Source organism: Euprymna scolopes, chromosome 18 (genome assembly GCF_053919585.1).
Source record: "Euprymna scolopes isolate OS-2025 chromosome 18, ASM5391958v1, whole genome shotgun sequence".
NCBI lineage: Eukaryota > Metazoa > Mollusca > Cephalopoda > Sepiida > Sepiolidae > Euprymna > Euprymna scolopes.
Genome location: NC_136499.1, coordinates 33,400,698 through 33,425,977, shown reverse-complemented (window position 1 = coordinate 33,425,977; position 25,280 = coordinate 33,400,698). Strand labels below are relative to the sequence as shown.

Genomic DNA, 25,280 nt, shown 5'->3' with positions numbered 1-25,280 from the left:
TTTGTGTATTTATTTTTTTGCAGAATGTTATCCTCATCTTTATGTTTGTTGCCGTTTTACCACATTTTGGCCAACTCGGGATAGGAATGCTGAGTCTTGTAACTGTACCCCCCCCCAGTGATTACTGCCTTCCATAGTTGTTGTTATCTCACCATATTTTGGCTAAACTAATCCTCTGACCTGCTCTGGGTAAGATTGAAACTGCTATCTTCATACAATGCTCATCTGGAACTGTAAAGTCTCAACGCCTCTATCCATTGCACCACGTGCCCAAAGGGCATACAGTTACAAGACTTAGCATTTCTATCCTGTCACAGTTAGAAAAAGGCCAGAGGATGAGTTGGCTGAAACCTGGTGAAAAAACAATTATGAAAAATGAATACTCATACTTCATTCAAAAATGAATTCTAACTCCGCAACCCTGATTAGAAGGTAAAATACATGAAGACAACTTACAGCACCCACGGAGGGTGTGAAACGTTTCCGAGCAATCTTCAAGGAATAGCTAAAAAGAGTCGATATGGTAGCTGAAATTAAGATGAAAACTTACTTTAGAAAACTTGCATTCATAAATGTTTTATTAAAGAGAAAAGGGGAAAACATTAGAAATAAATAAAATAATATGACAACACGATCTCAAATTTCAAAATTTAAAAAAATATTTAAAAGAAAATATTTAAAAGTTCAATTAATTTTATGTAATACATTTGAAAAATATAAATATATATATTACTTCAATTATGTTTTATGTAATATGTATAAAATATATTTATATATATTGCATCAATTATTTTTTATGTAGTACAATATTTTTTCTGTCAAGAGTACATACTCCATACAGATTTTCATTTATTTTTTTTATTTTACATATGGACACGCCTCTTATATACCGTTACAATTATTTTTAATGAATACATATGAAAGATATTTATATAAATAAATGGTAAATAAATAACAAATAATTTATCCTGAAAACCTATGATTGAACACGTTGAAATTGTTTACATTTTTTGCTGATAATTTTTTTTTTTATTAATCACTGATATCTTATATAGACATTTTATTTGTCTGTTCATCAGTCACAATTTTTTTTTAACGTAATAAGTACATTGTGGAAATCATATAATTTCAAAATACCAAAGATCTAAACTACTTTTAAAAATGGAGATTATTCCATTGATAAGTAATAAATAACTAAATAAATAAAGAATAAATAAATTAATAAATAACTAAATAAATAAATGAATAACTAAATAAATAAATGAATAAATAACTACTTTTAAAAATGGAGAATATTGCATTAATAAATAATTCTTAACAATTAATTTTCACTTTTATCTTTATCTTTTAGTACCAATTCTATCTACCTGGCACACACCCAGATTGTTAATAGACTTTTATAAATTGTCTACACAATGCTTCAGGCAAACTACATTACTTACTTATTAAAAATTAATTTGTAAAAAAAAAAAAAAAAAAAAAAAAAAAAAAGAAGCACAAAACAAAAATGAAAGTAAAAAGACTCCCAAGCAACACCAGTTAAATACAGCTAATTTTTTTTATATATAATGCCTGGCCAGTGTTGGGTAACCTATTTGTTTTCTTACCTGCACTGAAATAGAAGGCCATAAATTGTTCTTTCCCAAACAGGTTGAGAGCGACATTTGAGAAGGACCACAAGACATACATGTTTGTAAACATATGGATGAAACTGAACTGGCTGAAGGCAGACAGAAACATCGACCAGCAAGGAGCTCCTAGAAATAAAGAAACGAAAAAAAAAAAAAATCATCTCTGATCATAATATTAGTACTATCTCCATATTTTTTTAAGTGAAGGGAATATTTTTGTTAGATTTTTTCTTTTCTTTTAATATATTTCATAATTGGAGTCATAAGAATACTTGGAGTTGGAAGATTTCAAAATATGGAGTCAGAGTTGGAGCTGTTTTGAATCCTTGCAGCTAGACTCAGACTCACAAAAATGCTAGGAATCAGATTTTTTTAATCTTTGAAGACTCAACATAGTCGGAAAATGGGGATATTTAAAAGTAAGAAGTCAATGTAAGATTTTTTGGTATAATAGGAGTGAGAGTCAGAATTCTAGGAGTGAGAGTCGAATTCTATGAGGGAGATGTTCAAATTCTAAGAGTCGGAGATGTTCAAATTCTAAGAGTCGGAGATGTTCAAATTCTAAGAGTCGGAGATGTTCAAATTCTAAGAGTCGGAGATGTTCAAATTCTAAGAGTCGGAGATGTTAAAATTCTAAGAGTCGGAGATGTTAAAATTCTAGGAGTCGGAGATGTTAAAATTCTAGGAGTCGGAGATGTTAAAATTCTAGGAGTTGGAGATGTTCAAATTCTAGGAGTCGGAGATGTTCAAATTCTAGGAGTTGGAAACTTTGGAATTCTAGTAAATAACTTTGGAAGGAATCAGATTCGTAAAAATACTAGAAGTCAGAGTCAAATTTGTTATTCTTTGCAAAATGTTGCGGTGTTAGTATTTGAATAATTGATGAGGAAGACAGTAAGAATTAAATAAATATGTATTAGCGAAAATACATGCAAGGTGATTGAGCTATATCTTGTTTCACTGTTGGACTAGTGGTGATGACCATACTCTCTGAGTGTCCGTCTCTGACTGACTTAGTAAACTGGTCCTCGTTACCCATGACATCATGAAATAGTTCATTATCTCAGGCAGTAGGTGTGTGTCCCCAACACAAAATCAGTCTGAATATTGCAGGATTTAAAATAAGGAGCCAAAGTCAGATATTCTGAAATTCTAGTAGTCAGAGTCCAATAATATATACCTTCCAACTCAGCATCTCTGTAATCAATATTTGACCCTGATAATCAAATCAGTAAAGCTTTTTTTAGTCACAGGAACTTTGCTAATTGTAGTAGTTCTGTCATATAAATTTTAATTTATAACACAGAACCATTTAATTGTTTATAAAATGTAAGTCTTCTATTCTTCTTATGATTCTATTACATACGGAATAACTGAAGATTACTTAACTATTATTAAGTGCTTGTCATTTATTACTGAAATATATTTCTTACATGAAATTAATACAATAAGAATATGTATAGCATGAGGTTTCATTTAGAATTCAATATCAATCAATCCATAGCCCTTGAGCCCCTGAAGGGGCATAGCTCATCTACAACTTTTTGTGGATGTTTTTGTAGCGAGGAGTTCTTTTTACAGGGTAAGGATGCTGGTCCCATGCCCAACCTTCCCAGAAGGTACGTACAGCACCTAGCCTTCCCAAATGGTCACCCATCTGGTACTGGCCAGGCTCAACGTTATTTAACTTCGGTGATCTGGCGAGAACCGGTGTGTCAACGTGATTGTGCCGTACACAGAATTCAATATGGGTGCCAGCATTTAGCATTATCTTTTCAAGTTGCCTGGGGACTGCATCAACTGATTTCACAAGTAACTTTTTTTTAAATTTTTTTAACTAATGAGTCAAAACTTATCAAGGCTAAAAACTCATTTTAAAATTAGAGTTAATGAGATGGATAGATTTGGCAGATGAATAGATATCACCAACGCCAAACAACAGCTGATGGAGAAAACAGCATTTGTAGCAACATCAAAAATTTCGCTTTTGGAATGTGAGGACTAAAGAAAAAAGAAAAGCAACAATTTCAAAACTCTTGCTTCACCTCCCTCCAATTCATTTCTTATAAGAATTATATTTCAATAATAAATTTCAAATATAGTGAGTTTCTTTCACCCTGTATATATTACTATTGCATGCAGTTATATTATAAATAATATATTATATATATTTTTCAGTATTTAATTCAACATTGTTTAATATGTAAGCAGAGATTAGCTGTAGTTTGAAATTATACTTTATAAAAAACTGACATTACTTGGTCATAAAATATGCATAAATATGATATTTTAATTGATACAGAAACTGAGACATGTGCATACGAGTATTATGTTTTTTTCTAAACAGTTTAATTCTTGTAAGTAAAAAAAAAAAAAAAAATACTCAAGCTGAGATTGAAACCAAAATCTAAAGACAGTGAAACAAGTATGAGAACCATTAGGCCAGCTTGACAAGATCTTTAAAAAGTTTTTCTAAACCTACTTATACTCAACATAAGGAATCTGTCATGTGAATGATTCACGCATGTGCATTCGTGTAACAGTTGACAAACAGATAAAAATCCCATCACCCCCTACATACCAATTATCCAATTTTGACCCCTTAGTAGCCCTTTTTATCTCGATGAAAATCGATAGAATTTTTTCCACATATTTGAATATTCTATATACCAAATTTCAAGTCCGTAGATGAAAAATTTGTTGAGTATATAAGTTGAGAAGTGTCGTCATGCAAACATTTTTGCTTTTATATATATATATATATATATATATATATATATATATATATATATATATATACATGGATAAGCTATGTTTGCATTTCATTACTGGGGAGAAAAATCATCTGGTTAATTGAAGATCCCCTTCAAACAAAGGGGTAAGATTTTGCTGATTTGCAATAAGTATTGATTAAGAAAAAGATACAGTAGGCACTATCATATCAAAGTGTACTGAAACACGCTAAGAAAATAAAAATAATTATTAAAAAAATATGTTTCATGACGATCTAAACAAATTGAGTGTGAAGGGAGAACTCTCTCCGTAATATACCACAAAGGAGAAAACACTACAAGTAATAAAAATGCAAATTTTTTTTTTTTTAGTTTTATAAACTTTTAACTCTCACCCACATTGATGTGTACATATGGCATAATCATGTTAAATCACTAAAGTTAAACAATGTTCAGCCTGGTCAGTATTAGATGGGTGAACGTTTGGGAATACCAGGCATTGTATGTAGGACGTCGACACTTTTCTGCAAAAATTGCAAAAACCTAACACTGTCATCTTCCCCTGATTAGGATATACATGTGACCAGATACCGCTTGTGAATTTGGTATTCCTATGAAACTTCCTCTTTCGGGAGAAGCTGATTCAACCTGTCCATGGTGAATTCCACTTCAAACAAGCAAACATTGATGTCTGCAATAGATATCAATGAATGTTATTCGACACAAAAAAAAAAAGAAAAAAAAGAAAAAACTGAAACCTCTTCACTTTCTTTTGGTCTTTCTTTCATATTTTCATTCCTATTTCCTATCTCTCTCAATACTATATATATATATATAAAAAAAAAGAAAAACCGAAAAAAAAAAAATTCATTTCTGATTAAGCCTTTTGAATAATACAGATGAAATGTTAAATCCTAGCATTTGAGTAAATGTATGATGATAAAACAAATAAGTTTTAATTAATGATTTAAAAGAGAAAATCTGTCAATTTTTTTAAAAATATCAATGGGTATCTCACCAGATGTTAAATCATATTGATGTATAAGAGTGGTGACTGCAATCAAGTGTCATGGAAATCCAAAGAGACAAAACATGTCTAAAAATGTTCCGACAAATTATCAAATAATTATACCATGAGCTTATAAGTAAATCTGTGTCTACACCCAACGTTTTGATTTGTGGCACTAGATGATAACAGGCCAAGATGAATAAAACCTTCCTCTTCATCAGTTAATTGATGGAATTGATGTTATAAATTTGAGAGGGATTTCTTGCAGTTGTGAATTATTCTTCATCCTGGAGTCAATGGCAACAGCACATGTGGACACCATATTTTAAGGATTATTTAAACTGTAAAATTAATTGTTACAGAATTGATCATGGATGATGCATCTTTAGCTTAGCTGTCTGTTTGACTGGAACAAAACTGCTTATGGCTGAAGATATCAATGTGGTAGTGACAGGCTCTTGTCACAAACATGCATGGCCTCAGGACTGTTGGCAATGATCTCTTTTCTGTATGCGTTTCTCTCTAACAACGGTTAGCAGCTTCTCCTTCTCTACTTTCAGATGTTGGTGCATAGTTCCGTTCCATCTTGAGAGTTCATCTGTAATGCTCTCGCAAGACTCAATGTTGAATTTTATATGCAAATCGATTATGGCGCAACATATTCTAATTAGGTGCCATGACCAGAATTTTTTCAACATGGATACTAATTATAAATGAAAATAATTGAAAGGCTACCAGAATACATAATGTGGAAAATAATTAAAAGACTGTTTAATTAAATAAACTTTATGAACAAATGAGTTATGATGTAACATATTCTGATTAGATGCTGTGACCAGAATATTTTACACATGGATAATAATTATAAATGAAAACAATTCAAAGGCTACCCTAATACATAATGTGAAAAATAATTAAAAGACACTTAGACACCATTTAAAGGAAACAAGGAATGGTTTAAGTATGATTTGAACTGTTTAATTAAATAACCATAATAAACATATGCGTCATGGTGTAAAAGACTGACCTGAGTTTGGGTTGCTAGCAAAATATGTCATCATTCTGCCTTGCAAAGATGGGACACGCCACATTGCAAAGACAAGGACGTTAGCTCCAATGATTCCCAGTACATATTTCTGTCCGTCACTCATACTGTTCCACCACATGTTCAGCTAATTAAAAAGAAAACAAGATTAATAAATAAATGGGCAAGAGAAATTCTATATTTACAGGTTTTAAACAATAAAAACAAATATTTCTAATAAATCAATCATAAAATACATTGCGTGAATGCTTTGGGGGTCGGTTATCAGTTTTATTTACCTCCTTTCCCCTTGACTAGAAAAAGTCTGGAAGGTGGGGATTAATAAGCCCATGCACAAGTGGAGGTGCACGCTGACCTTTCCAAAAATGCAGACGCCACCTTATTGATATTCCCTGATAGAGGCGCCTCAGGCAATTAGTAATAAACTAACCTTTTCTCAAAGAAAGAAGATAAAACCGGAAAGAGTAGTCATTCTAGGGTTGCACAGAGCTATATCTCAATCCGACAGAGCAAGACGACTGGTGTCATAGTGGCCAATACTTCATCGGACTGATTGTCAAGACGTATCCTTGTGTTTGGTTTCTAAAGTGACAACACAATGATGCAGGGGATTAGTCATTATTTACATCATTTAAAAGCATCAGATCTGCCCCATCAGTAACCCATACATTTCCCAAAAGAATGTGATGTCATGCTACACACCACATGATCATTACAAACTTTGAGAGAAAAGCAGACTATATATGACATGGATAATCAACATCAGCCAATGAAAATTGTTCCAGCAATCCAACTTTCTGTATTTAAGATGACTGCCAGAATAAAATTGATTTTTTCCTCGAGTATCACAACTTGATAGATTTGAAGGTCATTTTTTTTTTTTTTACAAAGGAGTCACCACTTATCAAGGCTCGGAGGCCACTCAAGGATAAGGGTTAATGATAGTACAGTAGTCAATGGGACAATATTGTAGTAACTGTTAGTAGTGGAAATTTGGTAAATTGGATTACTTAAGGGGACAACTCATCACGAACCCGTTTACATTGGACTTGAAGACGACCATATTGCAGGCAGCTGAAAAGCAGGGAAACCGAAGAGAGTTGCACAGGTGTGCAGTTCTAAGAAAGAAGTTTTGTTCATGAAATCTATGTTTAGGTTTAGGCACAGATAAAGAGTGAGGGAAATTATTGATAGTGTTTTCAGCTAGATGAGTGTTTTTCATGAAAGTTTGGCAAGGGGGGGGGGACCATAAATTATAGTTCATACGAGCAGTTGCTACGAAAATAAATTTATATAAGAATTATTAGAAGAAATCAAAATTACAGTGAAGATTCTCTGATGATGACGACTTATTCATTTTTATACAGAATAAAGCCTATTTTCAGTTTTCACTTGCAAAAGATTCATGATGACCTTCTCAAATAACTTCTGTGTCTATAATATAAATTTTAAAACAATTGAGAGAGAGGATGGATGATACTTACGTGTGATCGAAAAGCATACGATTTTGGATGAAAAATGTCCTGCCCATCGGCTGATATCCAGTTATTTATGATCTTTTGTGCCTTGTGTCGCATTAGTTCATACTGCCAGACCATACCCCCAAGGAAACAGCTGCCACTGAACTACAACAAAAGAAAATATGGTATTAACATATTAAAAAAACACAGTGACCCGCTGGGTCAGCATAGGTACATTTTTTTTCTTTTGTTCTTTTTACTAGTCCTTTTCTCTTACAGTCCTTCTCTTCTTTATTTATGTCATTTATTTATTCACATTATCCTCTTACTTTGCTTCTCTTATGCTATTACTACTATTCTTCTTAATTTTTTTTTTTTTTTTTAAATTATTATTGCACTTTCACTCCAAACAAGGCATAGTGTCACTTTGATGTAAGGGGGCTACTATCTCGGACATAATTTTCAGGGAGTTGAGCAGCAAGATGTCTGTTTACATTACTTGAACTTCTGTATAATCAGTACAGTTTAGCAGTCCTAGGGAAGAAACTATTAGTATAAAGGTTTTCTTACATCTAGGGATTTCTACTGTGTAGGGGGTATTTACGTTGAGGAGAGACAAGAGCTTGTAGTTCATCAGAGGACCTACCGTTAAAATATGTGTAAAACAGGCAGAGGGATGCAACATTTTGCTGATGGGACAGTGGTTGAAGCTTAGCTGATAGTGTGGGACCTATTAAGTTGGCGATTCTCTTTTTTGGACTCTGTCTAAGTAGAAGAAACTAGTAGCAGATGCATACGTATAGTTACTTTTTGATATTATTAGGCTGCATATTCAAAAGAACTGGGTAATCATTAACGGTTGCTGCCAGAGCAAAATACAAAGAAAAAATTCTGTATAGGCATTAAAAAATGTTTTTTTTGTTGCTTTTGTTAAATATTATTCAAAGAAGAATCATTTTCAGTTAAAATCCACTTAGTATTGTCAGGGCTCTACATTGCGAGTGAAACAGTCGAATTTGTGAGTGATTTTTCCAAGTGGCGACTAGAAATAATGGAATGTTTACCTTTTGGCGATTGTATTTCTTCCACCGACAATCTTCCAAAGTTCACTACTGAATGAAAAATATCTTTTCGGCTTTTTTTTTTATATATAAAACGAACAAAATTAAATTATTTAAACAATAAAAATTTAATAGAACTCTCTCTCTTTTTTTTTTTTAAATGAAGGCTGTTTAAAAAAATATCTGAAGAAATTAGAATGTTTATACCTTCAAGTATCAACATTAAATTTGTGATATATTTAGAATTACACTTATTTAAAAAAAAGAAAATCTTTATGATGTACATATTCATCACAGAACTAAGATGTCATATTCTAAAAATCATATGGGTTTGGCTAGTAACTTTTCTATTTGGTTAGTAAACGAAAATATTTAGTTGTCAAAGGTCAACTAAAGATAAGTTTGTCCGTAGAGCACTGATCATGCATGTAAAATTGAGAAAAACATGCTTGAAATGTGTCAACGTTATGTAAACAAGCGAAATCATATGACGTCTGGCCAAATTTGGTTACCTTTATGTTTTAATTTTGATGAATTATGTGTTAACACATTTCAAACATGCTTTTCTCAATTACATGCATAATATTAACTGGATTTTAACTCGAAAATGATTCGTCATTTAAAAAATATTGAACAAAAACAACATAAAACCATTTTTAATGCTTATACAGAATTCGTTTCTTACATTCTGTACTGGCAGCAACCTTTAATGATTACTGAGAACCGTGTAATATAATCGTAGTTTGGTAACTACCTGATATAAAAAAAGAAGACTTACGACGACTGTAAAGGCAAAAGGTTTTATGATATGACGAAATGTGACCGTGTCATTTTCTTTTACTCTCAAGTGAGTCCTTTGTCTTGCTCTCTGATGGAACATCCGCAATGGATTGCTCCATAACTGTGAAGGTTTTGGATTCGATCGAAGGACATTGTTGAAACACTGTGTGCAGATTGAATGAGGTTGTGTCAGTCGGAAAATACTCCTATAAAAGAAGATAGATATATAAACATTAGTCCAGTGTAAGTTTATTTTAAGATCAAAAAATAAAATATCTTACATCTACAGGATTCCTGATTTCCAAGATCATTTGGAATAATTTCCCATTTATAAAGAACTAGCCTGGATGGCTGGCATTGCCCGGGGGTTTGGAGGTGTGTTAAAAAAAGAAAGAGTAGGCAGGCAGGCTCGAACTTGTGCCATGAAGGTGGAAAAGAAAGTAGAAGAAAATCTGACGTCTTAGCCGATGTCTCCATGATGCAACCGGAATTCAAAAGCGTTGAAATTAACTGCAGTCAATCCAATGGTGAGAATAACTTGCTAAAATGTTGGTGAAAAAAAATCGACCCCTCCTTGTACAAAACAGCCGAGTTTAGGGTAAAGGAATTAATGTTTTGGGCCAATTTTTCGCTATTTGTCATCTGAGACATTGAGCTTCAAAATGATACTGATCTTGTCCGGATCTATCGCCTCTGTTGAAAGTTTTTGCGAGGCATACATACATACATTTAAACAGACAGGTGAGATTTATACTATAGACTAACGAGGGGTACCCGGCGTTGCCCGAGTGTTTGTAGGTGTGTGTGGTGTTAAATAAAAAAGAAACCCGGGGGGGGGGGGTTAGGATGGAACCCGAAGCCCTGAGGCAAAGTTTGAAAATAAAATCGGCCAGCCAGAATGAGTTAGTGAAAGATGTTTGAAAGTCGTCGAGCGTTACGACGACGATGTAAGGATTGTTATAAGCGAAGTAAGAAAAGAAAACAATGTTTTAATTAAGCGGGGGGGGGGGGGGTAATCAAAACATTAAAAAAAAACACAATAAATCTAATGTAAGGCAAACGAACACGTGAAAAATGGCTTAAATAAGCCTGTTTTGATATTAAAATTAAAAAAAATCTGTGGTACCCGGGTGTCGCTAAGAATAAGCGAAGTAAAAAAAAAAAAAGAAAAAACCAGGAAAACGAACGTTACGCGAAAAATGGCTTAAATAATACAGGGTTCAATATTTGAATTTAAAAAATCGGAAAAAAAACATCTCACACCACGATTCGAACCCAAAACATTTAGATAATGAACGAACAGGCTAACCAACTGCGCTAAAGTGACGCAAATGAAATGTGTTTGGTTTTTCAACTATTTAAAGTAAATCAGGTCATGACGTCATCTGACGCATGCGTAGAATCGGGCATCGCTACGAGAAACCCGTTTTTGTTGACCCACCCCCTGTTGAAAATTGTCGATTTCGGGGTGAAAAAGTTAACGTTTTTAGCCAATTTTTCGATATTTTTCAAGCGAAGGATGGGGCTTCGATATGATACCGAGTTTGTGAATTTTCGTCGCGTGTCGAAAGTTTTTAGCAGACACACAAACATACATACATACAAACACACATACATTTTCGCTTTTATATATATAGACTAGTGGGGGGGTACCCGGCGATGCCTGGGTGTCTTGAGGTAAATCAAAACTCCGGGGGGGGGGGTTAAATAATTAAAAAAAATGTTTTGGTAGGTGAGTGTATGAGGATCGAACCCGTAACCTGGAGTTGGAAATTAATGTGTGAAAAAAAAAACGTGCTAAGTTAACCATTGAGCCACGGCGACAGACAACGTTAAGCAGGTTATTTAACTATAAAAACAGGCGTGCGCAATAAAAGTTAACTTTGCTACTTCCATTTGACCTAATTAAAAAGGTCAAATAGAAGTCACGCAGCGTTTGGGTTTGTTTACCCAAATTTAACTGTTTCTTACCCCAACAGATGTTGGGGAGGGGGAAAGCCGCTCCCACAACTGTCTGATCAAAGCTGATTGCTTCTGGACGTTTTTCCCGGCGCAATGCCGAAGACATCGTTTGAGTTTAGTTTCACTTTATTTATACTAAAAAGCCCAATCAACATGCGAGAAGCCAAAATAGCAATAATTTTGTAAAAATCGACGTAAATAAATCTATACGCTACGTGCTTTCCTAATTCCTAGATATTATTATATAGGACCTATATACACAGTTTTAAGCGATAGTAACGACCCCGGAAGCGTGTGCGAGAAAAGCCTTTTCAAGACATACACGAAATGGTCACACACATTTTGCCTTTTATATATATATAGAAGATAAAATCTCCTCTTTGTTGTGAAAACATTTGTTTTTATTTTGTTTGTTGAAACATTTGAATGCTTCTTGTTATAATAAGTCACTACGGTAAATATGATTTTAATTTTATGTCATGTAGACTTGTTAACAGAAAATTAATCTTTAATGAGTTGGACACCTATATAAAAAATAAACTACTATGGGAGATAACTTGATTAAATCATAGTTTTTAATCTGCAACAAAATTTAGTCAGATCAAGTAATTTTCCTTGGCAGTTTATACTTACAAATGGCAATTCAAGTTATTGAATTCAGAAGTTAAAATTTAAAAGTCTTAAATAATTAAAAAAATTGGGGAGGGGGGGGTCACTATAAATTTAAATATTACTTTTCTACAGAATAACAAATTTACATTATATAAAATTATGAAATAGCAACATTTATGAGAAAGGTGTAGTTTGCTTGGAGCATTGTGTATAATATGAAAGGAGTTGTGTTTGAAGGCTATATCAATGCGATTCGTGGGAAACACGTTGAGGCTTTCCTTTGTCTGTTTTATTTATTCATTTTATTTCATTATTTTTTTTTTTTTTTAAATTTATTTCCAGAAGTCAGTGTCGCAGACTGGCTGTCGAATCAATTTCCAGGATATGAGTTGGGATGGATATTAAGTATTGTTAAGAATTATTGTAACTTTTTTTTTTATTTTAATGTATATAAATGATTAAATTTTTGCATATTATGCTGAAAGTGTGTTAAGGAGAGCCTCACCGAACAGTTGTGTATGTTTCTTTTCCTTTTCTCCCCTGAAGAAGAGATACTACGCTTGAAAATTAAGGATGTCAACACCTACCATCTTGTACAACACATTATGTTGGTAAATAAATATAATACAATTGAAAATTCCTTCTAATATTGTCATTATTCTTTTATATACTAACTCATGTCCACAAGATTTCCCACGAACCACATTGATGTAGCCTTCAAACAAAACTCCTTTAGCAATATCTATCTTTGGATTTTTTTGTGTTTGGAGCATGCGGAAAATCATTGAATCCTGGAGCATACATATTAGTCTTCATGGAGAGGTACATCAATATCGATTGCCTTCATAAATTTTACTAATCGCTTTGAATTTTTCATCATAAAAAAAGAATTAACATTAAGTTACAAGTTGAATGATACATTTATATTACTTGCATTAATTAGGCTATTGTTCTCATCTGGAGTGTTAGTAGTAGGACTATGACAACAGCATATTCTTTTCATTGCTTTGACTCTCGAGTATATATCCGACACAGACACAATCAACTGAGAACCACATCACTCTACATAAAAACATATAAGATATCAATGGATATATACCTGAGAATCAAAACAAGGAAAAGAATAAAGAATATGCTGTTGTCATAGCCCTAGTTATTAGTGCAACGTTTTGGTCGGGTTGTCCTTCGACCTTAATCAGGCATGTCAGTTGTTGTTTGGAAACCGACATGCCTGATGACACTTGAAGGGCAATCCGACCAAAACGTTGCACTTATAACACTCAAGATGAAAACAATAGTCCAATCAATGTAAGTAATACAAAAAAGCAGCCCTTATCTAAAAAATTCAGAACTTTGAATGACACATTATGTAAACATCAGCTTGCTATGCTTGAAATTAAACATTGCTAATATAAACAAATCAAAGCTTTCATAGCAAGAACTCGTTTTTTTGTTGTTTTTTTTGCATCTGTAACGAATAGGTGTTTAAGGGATTACAATCTTGACTACCGAGTCAGTTCTAGAAATAGCTGAAGCAGTTTACATTTTGAAAACCACTTTTTTTTGTGTGAAACTTTTTTCAAATTTATTTTTGTGAGGCTAAAAAACTTTTTTTTATTTTAAAAGCAAAGGACATTCAGCATGTTTAAAAACATTTTTTTTAAAAGTTTTTATTGCGACTTTCAAGTTGTAAATTGCTTCAGCGATAGAATACAAATAAAAAGGTGCAATAACATGCTTGTCTGAGTTACACACCCAATACAAAATTTTAAAACAAATTAAAAAAAAAAAAGCAAAGCCAGCAGACATTAAAGCTTACTAATACAAAACAGGATAATTTTTTTTAGCTCCCTCTCCTTGCAAAAATAAAGTTGAAAAAACTTCTTATAAATAAATAGCTGATTCACTTACAGATTAAAAAATATTATTGGTGCTTGTTAAGATAGAGTCGACAAATCGATTTTTTTAATATGTCGTTTTAAAGTAAACATACTTAAATGTCATGCCGAAAATAGTAATATATCCAAAAATTATGAAAATTCATCGAGTAGAAAGTTATTTATAGTAAAGAGTAACTTTTACAGAAAATTGGGTAAAATTGCATTTTTCTTAAACATTATAAAGTAGACAGTAAGAGTCTACACACAGGAGGTAACCCGAAATTAATATTTTAGATTACTTGTTCATAGTTACAATATTTTTTATCTATAACGATAGACATTTTTTTTTTTAAATTAGCATTAAAAGCATAGTATTAGTTCTACTCTATGAATTTTCGTAATTTTCGGATATATTACTATTTTCGACATGACAACTAAGTATATAATATTGTTTTTGCTTAAAACGACATATTTAAAAAAAATCAATTTGTCGATTATCTTAATAATATTATTAATAATAACAACAACAAAAACAGTTCGCTTCAAATTTTGTAGAAGTAAAAAAAAAAAAAAAAAAAAAAAAAATCCTAAAAAAGAAAAGAAAACGAAAGTAAATGTGATTTCCAAATTGTAAACTGCTTTTCGGTCATTTTCGTAAGAATCGAAATTAACACAGAAGTGGAGTAATTAATCAACCACTTAAAAAGTCCTCTTTTAGATAAAAAGAGGATGGATCTATTTCTTTTTAAATAAATTCTTTGAGAGAAAAAAAATGTTCGTTGAGTTTTCTACGTCAATGTTCAGAACTGACTCCGTAAGTACTGAAATCCTCTGGATACCCATTCTTTATAAGCACTGTTTTTTTTTCTATCATCGCAAAGAAATTTCGTTTATTCCTGTATGTGCCTAACATAAAAAATTTCCATGAACGTTTTTTTTTTTTTTTTAAGAATTTCTCAACACAATATCACAAGATTATTTCTCTGAAGGCTACAACATGGTCATCTTCAACTCTAAGGTCAAAAGGCATCAATTTTATTCAAGGGAGATAAATCTGGTCATAATATGCTCAAGGAAGATACCTTAATTTTCTAGCAATTGAAAAAACATCTGCAGTTTTATAACCTAAGAGCTTATCTCCCTTGTGGTATTTGATGACCAGAGTTATCTCCCTTTGCGTCCTCTAATTTGTTTAGCATTATTTAAGGTTGAGCGTGAGCGTTAAAAAGATACGAAAAGAGCAATAAAGTCACTAAATTATACCCGCCTTCCCGAAAAAAAAAAAAAAAAAAAAAAAAAGCTGCCCTGAAATCTTTACGATCACAAAGCAAAACATGAATATTGAATGCAAAAGGGCTAAATATTTCAAAGAGAGAGGTCAAATTTGTTTACCTATTTTAAACTTAAAACCCTACTAAAAAGCGCCTAATAAAACGAAGTAAAAGTAAAACCATAAATAAAAACAGAGGATAATAATTTAATTATAAATAAATTAAATGGTGCTTGTCCAGGGTAAATATGAAGAATTACTCCACCCTCAAAAATTCCTTTAAAATTATCACTTACATAGATTTTCGGGGTCACTGAAAACGAAAATAACGTTTAAAATCACGGCAAACGAGTAGTTTCCAAGTTATGAAGAAATGTTAGTTTTAAAAAAAGTGGGGGATCACTTTTCTATATTAATTTAACGTAAAATAAGATTTTTTCGGCAGGGGGGGGGAGACTTTTTTTCCACCCTCGGAAAATTCTTTAAAATTACCACTAACGTTTAAAATTCCAAGAAACAAGTAGTTTCCAAGATATGAAGAAACGCACTCACTTTATGCCCCCTCCCCTTTTTGAGGGGGGGGGCTGCGGGTTTGTTTTCCGTTCTTTTTTTGGAGGGGAATATTCAATTATAGAACGTGTATAGTTTTTTAACAGGTGCTTATGCAGTTTAATTAACTGTTTTGAGCAGAAGAACTTTAATATTTTACAAAAATTCGGTTTACACTTGGTGGGAGGTGGTGAAGGGGTGTGAGGTGTTGTGGCGTAGTATCTGTTCTGTCTAAAGATAGTATAATAAAGTTATAAAAAAAAATCGCTTATTTTTTATTTTACAGAGGAAAATTAACTATTAATGAGATCGATCTTGCCTATTTCCACGGACGAGGAGGGGGTTCTCTTTAAACGAAAAAGGTATTAACAAAAGACAAAATGAAAAAGGGATTAAAAAAGGGCAGAGATACTCTGTGGTACTAGTGCACTTACTGATCCGTGTTGAAATAACGTTATTATTTAGAAAGTCATTCTTAACATGGGGAGTAGAGGGTATTTTGTACCTATTCGGTACTTGAACCTTACAATTTAATAAAAACAGATATGAAACTTTAATTAAACTTGAAAATATTATTTTTTTAAAAAAGACACGGATCATTAAGTGCACTAGCACCAACTCTGTAAAATAAGTGAAAAAACTATATTCATATATTTATCTAGGTAGTTTTTCTGCCCATGTTTCAAAATAATCTTGTCAAATTTTGACAAACTTTAAGCGGTGATGGAGTTATCTCCCCTAGTGCCCCCCTCCTTGTCCGTCAAGATGGCGACGATACTATTCCATAGATCACATTAAAATTTGATTTTCCTCTAAAAAAAAACAAAAAAAAAAAACTACTTGATCAAATTAAGTGATTTTTTTTTAGTGAGAACTTTATTCCATAAAGGGTATGTACAATATAGTTCTGTTTCAATTTCTTCGTTTTTAATATCTTTAGTAAACTACACAAACACCAATTAAATTTGGAGACATGTTGATTGAGATTTGAAAAAGAGGCCACAATGATTTTTTTTCCTGAGGATTAAACATTTATTATAGTTTTAAAGAAGTGAACCGGTTTTGTCCCATGCTATGAATCACTGAGCAATCATTTCATTGTTCTATTTCTATAGTGACTCTACATTTTAACTTCATTTTTTTTTTTTAAATACTTTATCCAATGTGTAATTGCTGAACAAAATCTTGACAGTCTGTGGACAAAGGGTAAATATTGAAAACATTTCTTGATTCAATAATAAATGTTGCACATTTTGATGATTTGTGGTACGTATTTAATTAAAAAAAAAAAAAAATGGTATTTATGCACTTACCACACTATTTTTAATATTTTCAAGTTAAATTCAAGTTTTATGATATGCTTTTTTTTTTTTTGGTACTCATGCAGAAAGTGATCCGTACTGAAATAATAACATTATTTAAAAAGCCACTGTTAACATCGGGAGGGAAGGGCGTTTTGTACCTATTCTGTACTTTAACTTTACAATTGAATAAAAAAACATATCATAAAACTTTAATTAAACATGGCAATATGATTTAAAAAATAGCGCAGCTCACTCTCTGCATTAACACCTTTTTTTTTAATTAAATTGTTAGGTGAAAGTATAGAATAGTTACAAAACACCCTTCTCTACTCATGTTAAGAATGGCTTTCTAAAGAACGTTATAATTTCAGCACGATACAATAAGTGCATAAGTACCAAATTTTTTTTCTCAGTTCTTATTAGGTACATGCAATTTAATGGTGAAAACTAATAGGCTTATGAAAGCCAGCTTATCATATTTTTTTTTATAAGTTTCCAAATTACTTATTTTTATTGTGTTTGAAATTTAATCCCGAAAAAAGAAAATGTATTTTTATATGTGAAAAAAGTTATAATGAAAAATGTTTTCACAGCAGCTACGAAAACTCGAAAATTCCACTAAATTTGAAAGTTAAATAAATTGTAAAAATCCCTTGAAAAATAAATATTAGTTTTCTGGAACTATTTCAAAGATAATCAATAAAGTCTTAAGGTACTGGATTAAAAAAAAAAAAAAAAAAAAAAAAAAGCTTTTATTTTAAAAAATGCTTAATTATCCCCCCAAAAGTGAGAGTTTAATAAGAGAAACCGGCTTTTGCTCCATCATAACAAATAACAGACACACAAAATTTCTATGAAAGTCCAAAATATCAATTTTATTTTTAAATTTATAGAGAAATTGAAACATTATTAGACCTTAATTTCTGTATTTTTAAAAATTATAAAAAAAAAAACTAGCAAGACCTGTTTTGGCATAGACCGGTAGAAGCAGATCACAAAGGCAGAACAGATTCGGGAAAGAAAAATTTTAAAAGCAAATTAAACTACAGTTGTTAGTGGGGTGGGGTCACAATAGTGCTGTTTTGGGGCAATAACTTTCACGTACTGGTAGGTACTGGCTGCCTTTGCAACTGGAACTCACTAGAAGCCATGATAAGCATCAGCCTCTATTGAATGGAAGTGATGATCACTGGCAGTTAGTGCTGTACAGAGGCATATACTGATGGACCTTGACTGTTATTGGTTAAAAACTCCCAAATTCAGTAAAATTCTGAAAATATTGATGCAGTTTTTTATCAATGTTTTTCCTTAGAATGTAAAATAAAACATTTCTACAATGTCTACAGTGTCAATTTTATTTTTTAAATGACTAGCATTGCCCAGGTGTTTGGAGGTGTGTGTGTGTGTGTTGTGTTGGGGGGGATCAAAACAAAAGCAAAGTAAAACTTTGTAAAAAGATCAGAAAAACAAAATAAATCAGCAAACATGATGAGGGAAAAAAAAAACAAAAAAAAACAATGCAGGGGTCCCCGGGTGAAAAGAAAAAAGTTTTGGGAGGGAGGGAGGTAGGTTCGAACCCGAAGCCTTGAGGTTAGTAGTCTAATGACATAGCATGATGCTACGAAGGCAGGGACTTGAGAATAGCTGAAAATAAACGTTTAAAAACGCAGGTGGTTGAACATCAACTTATGGTTTCTAGGTCAAACATCACACCATAGTAGTAGTAGTAGAGAAAATGAATTCACAGCACAAATTTTGTAACATAAAAGTCACTGAAATAAAAGATATTTGCAACGTCATTTCGTAAATCGTAGATATTATAATCTAAAGAGTATATAAAAAGTTCTAAGACGTTTAGAAATGAGCACAACTTTAACCAGATTCAACTATTTTATTTGGTATAAAGCACACATTCTAAGTCAACAGGCTACAACGTTTGACTGTTTTTAACAGGTAAAAACCCTAGAGTGCTAATGCAGAGAGTGATCCACGCTGTTTTTTAAATCATATTTCCACATTTAAGTAAAGATTTATGATATGTTTTTTATTTAATTATAAGGTTAAAGTACAGAATAGGTACAAAACGCCCTCCCCTCTCCATGTTAAGAATGGCTTTTTAAATAATAACGTTATTATTTCAGCACAGATCACTCTCTGCATGAGTACCAACCCTAGTAAATTAATAAAAAGTAAAAAAAAACAAAAAAACTTTCAAAATAAATATTTTACTTTTAAGAAATTTAATGCTAAAAAGAAAATAAGTATGTTGTTCTACTGGTGTCTCCTCGATATAAATATCCTCGAATTACCAGTTAATTAGCAAAATCCTAACCTTTCACTGTAAAAGTCGCCAGAGGCTAAAAGGTTCTCTACTATAATGAATCCTTGCTTTGGACTTAAATCAAAATTGAAATCACATCATTGGCAACTGGCAAAAAAAAAAAAAACTGGAGAGAAAAAGAGAAAAACACCTTAGTTTCCTTGTATTGAAATCTCTTGCAACAGATTACTGTCAGTTGTGACCTAAGATAGAAGTCCTCAAAGTCCAGTAATAAATTTTAATAATGGTAAACAGTTAAGTAGAAGTAAAAAGGGAGTAAAGGATTAACTACCGTGATGGTAGGAATCAATTGCAAAAAGAGAAAGGAGTGTAATCCATTTTATAGCATGATCCATGACATGTGATCCCAACCAAGAACCACATGATTATCCATTAATATAAAAACCATCACAAAGGAGAAGGTGCTTTTGCGTATGTCTCTCTAAGCCAGAGGCCATTGGGAATAAGTAACTTTTTCTTGTACTACTTCTTACTTTGAACTGCTAGTTTTTGGAATTCCTTCCCTGATCCCCTGACTGTACAAACATGTAAAATCTAAATGTAATGTGAACAAAGATCTTGCTGCACAACTCTTCACTGTAGGTATGCTCTCTAATTCAGAGCAGCTTCTTACGTCTTAATAACAATGTGCCTTGTTTGGAGTGAAAAGTTTCATGGTAAGTGTTCAACTGAACTCCAGTCTATGACCCTCCTCCTGCCAAACTTTCACAAAAAAAAAAAACAAAAAAAAAAAACACTTGACTAGCTACAACCATGATTTCCTCCACTCTCTATCTGTGCTTAAATGCAGATTCCATGAACAAAGCTTCTTTCCAGAACTGTCTGCCTTTGGAACACTGTTTCACTGCTTCCCAGTTGAATACAACATGGTAGCCTTCAAATCCAATGTAAACAAGTTCTTGTTGAGCCGTCCTCATAAATAATCAAATTTTACCCAATTTACACCATTAACGATTACTACACTACCACCCTACATTCATTAAGCCTTATCCTTGAGTGGTCTTTGGGCCTTGATAAGTGGTGACTCCCAAGTTAAAAAAAAACCTTATTCGTAACATCTTAACTATTCTATACCTTTATCTTTTCCTTTTCATCAAGATAAAAGTTAAAGTTTTTCAAATACGATTTTTAAAATAAAAAATATTTTTTGTCAAACTGGTACCTCAAAAATGATTGATTATAATGAAGATTTCAGATTTAAGATTGGCTGTCATTGAAACAAGATAATTATGTAGTTTTCTAACCCATGTCATTTTACCAAAAAAATGCAGTAGCTCAAAAATAGTACCTATTTAAAAAAAATATGATATGCTGAAAGTATTGACATTAAAATCAATTTAGTATTAAATACAAAATAGGAAAAACAACAGGTTTTAAATCAGGCTTGTACGTGGATCCTCAATAATCGCCCAAAAATCGAAAACTAAACAAAAATACTGATAATAAAAAAAGTATACAATTCGGTTAAACATTACGGGCATAGTTGTCTAATGTCAGCTATTTTTTTTTGGTTCCCCGATTTATCGGAGAGGGACCTTTGTTTTCAGTGGCGTCCGTGCATCCGTCTGTTCGTCTATTAGTCTGGACTACGTTTTGCCCCATAACTTTTGATACATCCATTAGATTTTTCTGAAACTTGGCCCATTGTTCTTAATATAAATCTAGTATGGGTAACCCTGGAAAAATTCTGGTTTGCATCCCCGGGGACTTTTAGTGCTAAAAATGCCCTTTTTTGTGGCTCTTTTTCATATTTCTCAACAAAAACTTGATCTGTCTGACTATATAGTGGTTTTTCACGGTGGTCAACTCAAAAGAGGTAAAAAATGCCCCAAAGTGGCCAAAAAAAACGACACTTTTTGCCCCATAGCGTTTGATCCATTCATTAGATTTTCCTGAAACTTGGCCAAAATGTGGAGGCCATTGTTCTTAATATAAATTCAATATGGTTGACCCTGGCAAAATTCTGGTTCGCATCCCTCTAGGACTTTTAGGGCTAAAAAAGCATGCTTTTTGGAGCTCTTTTTTCATATTACTCAAAAACTTGATATGTATGTCTATATAGTGGTTTTCCATGGTGCTGAATTCAAATATACATGTCTTAGGGCGTGAAACTGCACCGTTTGTCCATTTTTACTGGGATTCGGCATTCACAGGAGCTCAAAAGGGGTCACAAATGCCCCAAAATTGCAACAAATTACACTTTTTACCCCATAACTTTTACTCCATCCATTATATTTTCCTGAAACTTGGTGAAAATGTAAAGGCCACATTAGCCCTTCACAATTCTTCACTATTTTTTGTGGCGTCATCTCACATGCAGCAGTGCAGCACTAGAGGGGGACCACACATACGCAGCTTGTTTTTCTTGTTCTAACTTAATACTCAACACTACTTTTGTTTCAAAGTAAAAAATATGCTTGAAAATAACTCAAATCACGAAAAGTAAATTAAAAATAAATGAAAAAAAATAAAAATAAAAACGATATTGTAAAACTGATAAAAATTTAAATTGTAAAAAGGTTTTCAATAAAAAAAAAATAAATAAAAAAAACTTTAAAAATATTCAGACCAGACTTTTTTTTTTTTCAATTTCAAATGGTTGCTTTTGATTAGTTAATTTGAGTCAAGTCAGACAAATCCTTGATTGTGATTGATGGCGAGCATCAAAAGTGCGGTTGAACAAGTACTAAATGCGCATGCGTATTATTCCCGTCCCCAGTTGTTAAAGATAGCGACGGCCATTGAAATGCATAAAGTAATACATTGGAAAAAAAAAAAAAAAAAAAAAAAATCTCTTCATATTCAGAAAACGACTTGTCTCACCCAAATTTGAATGTGATATTCGTTTTCAGCAGATCCGAAAACGTATAGAAGTCAACAATTTAAAGGTGAGTGTTGAGTTGCAGTTAAAGTACAAATTTACCAATGATTTTTTTCAACTACTTTAGTAAAATAGAGTTACCTCCCTTAGAAGAATAGGTTAAAATTCCGATTAGCCAAAAGTTCAGCCGTACCAGAATCTAATTCCAATAAATTCAAAAATTATTTTATAAATCACTAAAAGACTTTGGTAAAACTGAATTTTCTAACCTAGGATATATGCGGAGTGTGAAATCGTCTGCAATTTGCCGACGGTGTTAAGATAAAAAAAATAAAAAATGTCATCTAGTATAATTTTTACATTTTACCAAGAACTATGTCGGCTATTTTAAAAACATTTTCTTTTTCTATTTCATACGCATGATTTTAACGCTAATACGTTCAGCATGTCATAATCTTAATTTAAAAAGTACAAATCGTTAGATTGGAAATGATATAATTACATAAGTCGAGAAACCACGTGATTACAAAACATTTCGGTGCTTAGTCGACAGATCAATTAAAAAATTTAAAAATATATATATATCTCGTTTTAAGCAAAAACAATATTACGTACTTAATTGTCATGTTGAAAATATTGACATATCCAAAAATTACGAAAATTCGTCCAGTAGAAAGTTATTTATAATTAAAAGTAATTTTCACAGAAAATTAGGTAAAATTGCACTTTTCTTAGACATTATAAAGTAGATTGAAGAGGGGACATAACTCAGAACGAACATTTTTAGATTTGTTCATGGCGTGTAATATTTCATTTTTTGTCTATAGCGATAGACTTTTTTTTGTGTGCTAATAATGCAGAGAGTGATCTGCGCTATTTTTTTAAAATCGTATTTCCACGTTTAATTAAAAAGTTTTATGTTTTTTTTTATTCAATTGTAAGGTTAAAGTATAGAATAGGTACAAAACACCCTCCCCTCCCGATGTTAACAATGGCTTTTTAAAAAATAACGTTATTGTTTCAGCACGGATCACTCTGCACTGCATAATTACTTTTTTTTTTGGTATTATTATACAAACACCGTGACAGCGAATTAGTAAAATCTTTTACGTAGTATTCTGTTACGTTTCGGTGTGCTGAACACGAATCTGAAAACTGGGTTAGGGTTAGGGTACATTTTTTTCTACTAATTCGCTGTCACGGTATTTGTATAAATTTAACTTTTTTTTTTTTTTTTTTACTGAAAACACAATATCAGCTCTACTCAATGAATTTTCGTAATTTTTGGATATATATTTCAATTTTCGACATAACAATTAAGTACCTAATATTGTTTTTTGTTTTTTTTGTTGTTGTTGCTTAAAACGGCTTATAGTCTTATAATTTAGTTCCAATTAATAAATTAATGACCAATAATATCGTAATAATATAATTTATTTCTGCACGCTCCGTAAACTGCAGAAGTACCGGCATTAGCTTACTCTCATTCAATGGGATGATGATATTTATAAATATCCTCCGCTCTTTTTTTTTTCTTTTAAAGACGAGACGGAATCAATAGACTAATAATTCAATTTATTTAAAATTAAATTTATTCTTACTTCAAAGGATTTGACTAATTAGAAATATATTTTTTCGTTCTTTTTTTTTAGCGAATCTATCAAGCAAACAAAAATAATAAACTGGTAATCAAATCAGCTGGCCACCCATCTGTCAGAAATCCCATTAATACACATCATTCCCCCCATATAATAAACGCGAATTTAACAATACCTTAAGGGAGTACATCTTATTAATCAAAGCATCTCCACTGAGAGACAAAAAACTATAAAGTGTCGGCATTACATACAGTGTACACAAATTTCCGAGTCTGGAGGCCGCCATACCAAAAGAAAATAAAACGAAGGGTATACGTGAAAACTCGAAATGAGACCGTAATAACTTGGCAGTCCATCATTTTCGTTTCGAGTTCTAACTATTATGTTGTAAATAACTTTTAGTCAGGACGAAATTAAAACTCTTATTTGCTAAAATAGAATTGCGAAGATTTTTCCTAAATATTTTGGAAAGTGAGATTTGTTTTGAGTAAGATTTGAAAATAAAAAAAAAGAAAAAAAGAAATCTGCAAATTTTTCATAGCAACCAAGGGAGATAACTCCACCACAAAAATGTAAAAATATTATTTTCTTTACTTTTGATTAACCGTCTCTTTTATTTGATTTAAAATGTTTCTGATGATGCGAAAGTTCATCTACCACTATTGTTCTTGGAAATAACATAAAAACGGCTAATGATCAATAATTCGATTTAACTCAAACCTTTGAACGTTCGTTTTTAGCCGTTGGTTTACAAGGGAGATAATCCATACTAAGGATGATAACTCGATTGGATTAAATAAAAAGTTTTAGTCGTATTATTGAGTGGCAGCCTATTCGCATGGTTGAAAATGATTAAAAAAAAAAATCAAATAAATAAATAAATAAAAATAATAATACTTTTACTTTTCCACACACTAAAAAATATACATAATGCAAAATTAGAATTGTCTTACAGATTTTAGCACGGTTTTTAACCCAAGAAGCATCATATTCTAAGTGTTCATAAATTTTTTAAAAAAAGTTTGTTTTTTTTTTACATAGGCATCCTGCATCACCACTTATCAAGGCCAAGAGGCCACTCGAGGATAAGGGTTAAAGAGTGTACAGTAGAAATTGGACAATATAGTAATCGTTAGTAATGGAAATTCGGTAAATTTGTTAACAAGTGGAACGGCTCATTAAGAACTTGTTTACGTTAGACTTGAAGACAACCATATTGTAGTCA

The 25,280-nt window shown here is 32.0% G+C and overlaps 2 protein-coding genes and 1 pseudogene across 5 annotated transcripts in view; 1 reads left to right on the top strand and 2 right to left on the bottom strand.

Moving 5' to 3' along the window:
- The window catches only part of LOC145297578 (presenilin-associated rhomboid-like protein, mitochondrial), a 169,754-nt gene that overhangs the window by 7,598 nt on the left and 136,876 nt on the right, over positions 1 to 25,280 (bottom strand). The window contains exons 1-6 of one of the 4 annotated variants that reach the window (XM_080143604.1): positions 24,307 to 24,444; positions 9,717 to 9,924; positions 7,902 to 8,042; positions 6,400 to 6,544; positions 1,608 to 1,757; positions 457 to 527 (exon numbers count right to left, since the gene is read on the bottom strand). In XM_080143604.1, the coding sequence (XP_079999730.1) occupies positions 457 to 527; positions 1,608 to 1,757; positions 6,400 to 6,544; positions 7,902 to 8,042; positions 9,717 to 9,924; positions 24,307 to 24,341 (750 nt within the window). In that variant the 5' untranslated portion in view covers positions 24,342 to 24,444. Of the gene's footprint in view, positions 1 to 456; positions 528 to 1,607; positions 1,758 to 6,399; positions 6,545 to 7,901; positions 8,043 to 9,716; positions 9,925 to 15,738; positions 15,839 to 24,230; positions 24,445 to 25,280 lie in introns of those variants that run through there. The other 3 variants (XM_080143606.1, XM_080143605.1, XM_080143603.1) reach the window with 3 other exon arrangements.
- On the bottom strand, positions 3,252 to 3,368 carry LOC145301541 (5S ribosomal RNA; annotated as a pseudogene).
- LOC145297580 (N-acetylneuraminate lyase-like) overlaps positions 22,507 to 25,280 on the top strand; it is a 218,266-nt gene continuing 215,492 nt past the window's right edge. Inside the window, exon 1 of the mRNA XM_080143617.1 lies at positions 22,507 to 22,524. The gene's annotated coding sequence lies outside the window, so the exon portion shown is untranslated. The remainder of the gene's footprint in view (positions 22,525 to 25,280) is intronic.